General features: G+C 53.4%; 1 protein-coding gene across 1 annotated transcript; it reads left to right on the top strand.

The window, feature by feature from the left end:
* Window positions 1-2,411: 2,411 nt before the first annotated feature.
* LOC100897311 (poly(A)-specific ribonuclease PARN) lies at window positions 2,412-6,971 on the top strand. Its single transcript, XM_018640390.2, has 2 exons — window positions 2,412-2,467; window positions 3,968-6,971. The coding sequence occupies exon 2, from the start codon at window positions 3,989-3,991 to the stop codon at window positions 5,879-5,881; it is 1,893 nt and encodes a 630-aa protein (XP_018495906.1). The 5' UTR covers window positions 2,412-2,467; window positions 3,968-3,988; the 3' UTR covers window positions 5,882-6,971.
* Window positions 6,972-7,323: the final 352 nt, after the last annotated feature.

The following is a 7,323-nucleotide window of genomic DNA, read 5'->3' as shown; positions in this document are numbered from 1 at the left end:
AGGGTAGTCAAATGTGCTAAACGTGCTCTCGCTTTGTGAACTCCATTTCAAGGGACATCGCAATGACGCCTCCCTAGCAGAAGGTGGCGAGGTTTAGATCGATGCTACCGGACGAATGTGCGGGTACTCGGCCTTGATCCTTCGGGGACATCGTTCCTCCGGATCCATCCTCGGGAGCAATGTGGAAAACAATAGCCGGGCTGTTTAAGCTTGGCTGTTTGGTACAGCCCCAAGAAGTTTCCTTCTCTGCGGCCGGGCTTCTGCGATTCTCGACGGGAGGAATTCGCTGAGAGGCTGAAGGAGAAAGGCCAGGGCGGTCCGGGATCTCCATAGATCCTTGAGCTCCTGCTCGAATCGCTGATGGAAAGCATACGACGCTCGCGGTATCCGATTGAGGATAGGTTCAAGCTTCCTCAGAATGATTAGAGCCGAGAAAGAAGCCCTTCTGAATCGTCATCTCATGTCCGGTGGCGGAGCTCGGAAATAGCAATGCCCGAGCTCAAAAGTCTTCGAATGAGAGATCGATCTTTCCAGCGGGGAGGCAGCGAGAAGTTCTTCTGTTGAGGATGTTCAGATTTTTCGAGTGCTACCCGAGAAAATGCGAGTCATTTTCAGATCCGACCTAATCAGACCCCAATGACCGGTAGGGGCGGGGAATAGGCTCGCGGTATGCTATGCGAGGCTAATTTTTAATTGCCCTTAATCTTAATGAAGCCTCGAAATTTCGTCGAGGGGGGATCGAAGGCGAGAGAGGATCTCGCACCTCTCTTTCAATATAAGAAGCGTTCGTTAGGCTCAGGAGCTATCATTTTTGGTTACTGCGCTGATCACCGATCATCTCTCCTAACCGAAAAAGGCTGATTCCTTTTCTCACATCATGGATAGCGGAAGTGAATCAGGATACACGTCAAGCAGCTCGTGTGAGCTTTCGCCGCATGCTGCGGTTTTCGTTCCGCGGAAGCTCAAGGCCCCGGTTCCGCTGTCGCCGAACGCACGGGACTTCGTACCAAAGAAGTCGAAGGCGGAACGAAGGGCTTTCGAGGAGCAGGTGATAACCCAACTACGAATCTTCATCACAGACGTGACTCTTGATCCTGATAGTTTCGACGATGAAGCAGACTCGTTGAGACCGACGCTCTTCGCTTACTTGGGTCAGGGAGGATCCTTGGCCAAGCTTGTCGGAATCATCAATGAGTACCGGACGAAGGTGAAGAAGTTCCAAGGCCCAGGGAGACTTCTCATGCATATCCTGCAGAGCTTTGTTCAATTCCACCGAGAGTTCGGCTATCCGTATTGTTATTTCGATTCATGAATACGCGCGATGTTCGAAAACTCAACCCTACGCAATATGATCCAGCCTGGGAATATTCTGTACATATCTTTTAGGAGCCTTCTCTCGAGGAGGATCGCGAGAGCGGAAGAATGTATCATCATCATGCAAACAGTGTCGGCGAATCGTCTGGGCCGCTCAAGCCCCAGCTCGAATGTCTGAATAAAAAGCTTGCCAATTATTAGAGTTCCTCTCACTCTACTTAATTCGTTCAAAGCTCTCGATCAGTGTACCACGGCGGTCAGCTTCGATGAGACGGCCGTTCCGAGAACTTTCTCCGAGGGGTTTCCGGATAGGGGGTCCGTTCGAGAGTGAACGGTCAGGCTCGAGAGGCATGTATTCGGTCCGCACCCGAGGCGAAACCTCCCTGGACTCCTCAGAGACGTTTGTCTTCTGAAAGCCGAGATCAATGATCAAGCGGGAGCGCAGCTCGATGCTGCGCAAGTTAATTCCAGGAAGATATGGTGCGTCCATCTGGAGACCGCTCCCTTTATCTATCTATCGATCGACCAATCAATCGATGATTGTCGAAATATCTGTCGGGGAGAAGCACGACTTGATTAGCCCTAACCTTCCATCGCGTATAAATCGAGCTGCGGATCTTCGTCCGTGTGATCCGGCACTTTTCTCCGGCCAGCCCGTCGGTCCGGTGCACGGCGACCCCCGCATGGTAAGAGCTGGACGGAAATCTCTCCTCCCGTCTTCATTCCTCTATCCCAAGTCATCGCGACTCTGATCGAAGTCGGGACGCGGAGCTGAAATATCCTTCGACTGAGCTTCGGCAGAGCCCCTTGACGCGTGGATTTGAAATTGGCGCCAAAAACGATCTGTTCGGTCGATGGTCGAAATCGTCCCTGCGTGTGTTGTCCTCCTCGTTTCGTGTCATCAACATTTACCCTCGCCACCGAGGAGTGCGCATAGCGGCTGCTGCCATCATGCCGCTGACGCACGGTGATTCGGAGACCTGATGCGCGACGCGAATCGTGGATATTTACGTGCCCACATTATATCAGCAGCATGCACGTTCACTGATCAAACCGCTGCATTGTTGTCATAGTTGCCCATGCTGCCGTTCAATTGACTTGGTGTACCTCTTGCCGTCGCTTGGAAGATCGAGTTTTGGCCAAAACTACCGAGGTATGCCCGAATTCTATCGAGAAATTTCTAATAAGTCATTCGGGATCGAGCGTCGGAAACGAGGTACTCGCTCTATTTCGGTCCGGGCGCGTATCGGGGAGGCGCGTACCGTCGGTGCCGAGCTGTCGCTCACGACGAACGACGACTTCACCGCGGCACCAAAGGAGAAGCAGACGCCGAATTCGAAGACAAACCGATGTCAGAGCCGACTCTTCCACTTCACAGACCGTGTGTCCCGCTCTTGATTCCGATGTACGTGGAAAGGAAGCTGCAGCTCCTGCACGCCACTGAGAGCCCAGAGCCCCCCTTCGCTCAGGTGCCTGGAGGCAATTCAGATACTACGCATGCGCGCCGGAACTCCCGGTGGACTTCTATGCAAATGGATGTATATCAGAGAGCCGTCAACGTTTCGCGGGACAGTTCGCCTATCTCGCGATCAGTCGAACTTCCATATCCATTACCGTTGGACCGACTGTCTATGCTGTCCGGGGAGAAAATACCTTTTCCCCTCCCCCGGCGCCGTAGCTACCTCCTCTCGTTGCTACCAATTTAGGTCAGTTGGTGTTGTGTTTGTGCTCAGCGCCGCTCATCGACTCTACATGTCCCTAGGGTCGCCCGACTTGAAATCCGACGAGCCGGCGGGTCAGAAACATTTTCTCCTCGTCGTGACTGCTCTCCTCGATGTCAGTGCATGGTCCTCAAAGCATGATACGTGCGTCAATGGAAATTCATCTCTGCGCGTTCCGCACCCATGAGCTTCCGTCGGGGAGTCGAGGTTTCTTCCGTACGATGTCCCCTCTTCGGCCTCGGCCGCAGCTGCATCATTTCGCTTTCGATGCCGCGGTTCCTGCCTGGTAGCTTAGCACCGATGTTGTGCACGAACGTCAGCGTCGCTCGAACAAGAGGAAACCTACGGATTTAGAAGTGGAAGGTCCGATGCTGTTTTCGTGGCATTGTGGTTCTTAGTGACTCCTGCGGTCGATTGGTCAGTCGCCCGCTCAACCGGTCGATCGCCGGGAACTAAGAATGACGATGACTGACTTCTGGTGGTTGACTAGAACGAGTCTTGAGTCAATTTGCTTTGGAGATCAGTGCTCGACGAGTCACTCCGGCTATCTGCATCTCCGATCTCCATTGGCCTTTGAAGTTCCGTTGCGTAGGAAGTGAAGTCATCTAGTGTTTCCGGCGGACGGTGCAAGAGTTCTCACAGTGCCCGACTCTCGAGGGGGACAGATCGAAGAGTTCCGTAGGCAGACGACCCCACGTCGCCCCGCCTCCTTCGAACAGTCGTGAAAGTAGTTCCTGATTATTATCGGCGTGTCGATTTCTACGGAGGGCAATATCTCCCCTCTCGATGAATATCTCTCGATGAAGAATGGATTCCTGTGATTCGGGCGTCCTCCGAACCGGTGGTGAAATTTTCCATTCCGACGTCGAGACCTTCCTCCTCGAGTGCACGTACCCAATGTGAGAATTATTCGCCCTCTTACTCCCTTGCAGGCATCGCCCACATTCCGGATCATGGATGTGACAAAATCGAATTTCAACGACTTGAAGCCCCAGATCGAGGAGGCGATTGAAAAGTGCTCCTTCGCAGCCATTGACTGCGAGTTCACAGGCCTCGTACTGCCGGAACCGTTGCATCCTTTGGACACGGTTGCTCAACGGTATCAGAAGCTCCGTGTCGGTATTTCGGAATACCTCGTTGTGCAGTTCGGATTATCATTATGGACTTTCGACGAAGAGAAGCAGGCGTACAACGTGAAGACATTCAACATATTCACGTACCCCGACCAGAGGCAAGCCTTCAGGTTCAGGAATCAAGCCAGCTGTCTTTCCTTCCTCGTGGACCACGGCTTCGATTTGAACCGATGCGTGAGAGAGGGCGTGCCCTTCCTCCGACCGGCGGAGCTCGATGACTATCAAGAGCGAATAAAGAGACGTCACATCAGGGAGCTCGCATCGCTGTTCGAGCAAGAGCAAGCGGGCAGGCCCGTCAAGGGTTTCAACACCTCAGCCGATGCGCTCAATTCCTCGTTGACCTCGGATAACTTCCTCGACATGGACCCCGCAGTGAGAATTTACCTCGAAGGTGTGATGCCGCTGGTCAGCAAATGGATGAGCGGCAAAATGCCGGATCAGGACAGTGTCCTGCTCCCCGCCTGCAACGACTTCATCCGCATGACCGTATACCGACAGATCGAGAAGAAATTCCCTGACGACAAGTTCCAGATGGAAGCCGTGCGAGCGGACAACGGAGCGGACCAACGCGGTTCCAAACACATAAAAATATCTCGCAGTGATATGTCTCCCCATCAGCGTATGAGCCAGAGGCATCGGGACGAGATGGAGGCGCTCAGAGATAGTTTTGGAGTCGGTTCGGTGCTGAAAACGCTCGTGACCTCCCAGAAGCCTGTGGTCGGACACAATAGCCTGCGGGATATCCTTCACGTCATCCACCAGTTCGTCGCACCGCTCCCGGAGGATTTCGGCGAGTTCCAACTTTTGTGCAGAGAACTGTTCCCCGTCCTGTTCGACACAAAACAGATGTCCGTCACAGGCACGATCAAGGCCTCCATCCGAGGCAGCCGACTAGTCGATGTTTTCAACCAGATCAAAAACCAACATGACAAAGCGTTCCCGATACCGAAGATCCACTCCGAGCCGGGTTTCGCATATGACGACATGACCCGAGAGCACGAAGCCGGCTTCGACGCTTGGCTGACCGGATATATTTTCGCAGCCTTCGCACACAGCGTGGCACCGAGACCGAAAAACGTTTTTCGCGAGCCAGATTTCCGCAGTGAATACTTCAAGCCGTTCGTGAACAAGATGCATTTCGGACCATCACTCGACATATCAGTGATGGACCTCGACGTCAATCCCGCCGCTGTCAGCCGGACCGATGTATACGTCGTCGAATGGAAGGAGCCCGAGGATCACTCGCACGCTCGGCTCCTCCTGCAAATGGCTGGGGGGGCGAAGAAGTGCGGCTGGGGCGACCAGGTGCTGGCCTTCGTGCCGTCGAACGTGGAAAATTGTAACAAACTGTTGCGGACTCAGGACAGTGCCGCCATCCCTTGTCGCTTGTACAAGCACCAGACTAAGCAAAATCGACGAAGGAAAGCGAAATCGAAATCTCCTCCGAATACCGCACCGGTACCCGTTCAGAACGCTGCTCCCACAAGTGGCGCCGTGCCTCCCGCAGCTCCTGCCGCCACGAGCCGGAGTCCGCCGACCGTAGCAATTTTATCCCGAGGAGATGATTACAGTCCGCAAGCTAGGACCAATCGCAGCTCGTCACTGACCGGCACATCAGAACCGCCGAAGAAACCAAAGTTAGACAGTATCTCAGAGAAACGCAAAACTACCCCGCCGTCGTCTCAGCAGCCGTTTCCCGAAGCCAGCTGGTAGTCGGAAAAGCTAATCTGGCTGTTCGTAATGGCGTACGCGCTGTTTTTGATGAATGGTATATTGAATTAGCGGAGATTTCGAGGGAAGAGGTGTGAGGGCTAGAACCTTGGACAAGTCGCTCGCTTGCTCGCCGGGTCGATGCACCAAGGTTCCCCTCTGTCCTCTTCCTGAAGGTATAATTCTCTCGTCACTCGGTTCCGGAGTCAGAATGAAGTCCGACGCCGGAACGGAGGAGATGCGCTCACGGCTACCGTTGAGGAAACTTTGAGGGAATATCCTCTGCTCCGAGATCTCTCCCAGCGCGCGCGGGGTTCGAGTGTTTCCGCTAATCATCCCCGCTCATGTATCACGTCTGCTAATTCGGCCCTCTTTCTCATTCTTATCCCGTTGCATGATCCCATCCCGAAGTTCGCCCCGCACGTGACCTCGATCAAGACGCCCAAATCCTAAAGAGCGAGGCCCGATTGTGATTCTCGCCGTGAATCGTGTTGTGAGTGATCGTATTTGTGAAGTGATAAGATCTCATCTGATCACAATTAACGATTTTCAAGTCTGTTTCATCATCATTTATATTCATCAACATGATTCTTTTGTGCCGTTCGGCTCTTTGCATTGTGCTTACGTCGGGCTGTTACTAAGGTCGAAAACCGCTCCTAGGATCGCGAGAAACTCCTAACACGATTTTACCCAAGAACAGCTCCCGTGCTCGAAAGCCGATCCGAGAGAATTTGAGGCTCCTCATTTTTTGAAGGTCAAGACCTCATCAGGTCATGCACAGGCACAGCTTTTGAGTCTTCTGTTCGAGAAGTTTTGTTGGGGAAGGCCTGACCACTCTCGTGTGTCCTCAATGTTTCCCCGAGTGTTCGCTTATCATACTGTCCTCGACCCTTGGGTTTTTCGCATTCCCCTCCAGGGAGGCATCGCTCAATCTGTCACGGTATCCGGCTCGCTCGAGATGCCCATTCTTCAGAGTGAGGGAACGTCACTACGTTCATTCGATTGGTTGGTCTTCCTACCTCCGAGTCAGTGGTGGATCTCTGTCTTCCCGAGCCGCTCGTTTCTCGGGGAGCTTCCCCGAAACCGTCGGCGGAGGAAGCCCTGAGTAGTCTCGAATCTTCCGTTGGTGATGAACATTTCCGCTGAGGGACCCCCCGAGATCGAGTACGTCTGCGTCGAGGCCAGAGATTCATTGCTGGCTTCCAGGTCTTCGGGAATCGGGATTCCCCGCTGTACAGATCCGTCGTCCGGCGGTCTTGTCTCTCTATCAAGCTGGATTTTGTGTCTGAGTACTGCCATCCTGTAAATATGTCTTGAATGAATGAATCAATGGATCACTCGACTGAGACTGTGTAAACCTTCTTCGGGCGAACTTCTGTGATACTGTGGCGACACTAGGCAGATCCTACGACGGAAACACCGGAGCTCCCTCTGGACTTTGTTTT

The sequence above is a fragment of the Galendromus occidentalis genome, unplaced genomic scaffold (assembly GCF_000255335.2).
Source record: "Galendromus occidentalis unplaced genomic scaffold, Mocc_1.1 scf7180000077484, whole genome shotgun sequence".
Classification (NCBI taxonomy): Eukaryota; Metazoa; Arthropoda; class Arachnida; order Mesostigmata; family Phytoseiidae; genus Galendromus; species Galendromus occidentalis.
Note: the sequence above shows the minus strand (reverse complement) of the source record. Positions and strands in the feature narration are given on the sequence as shown.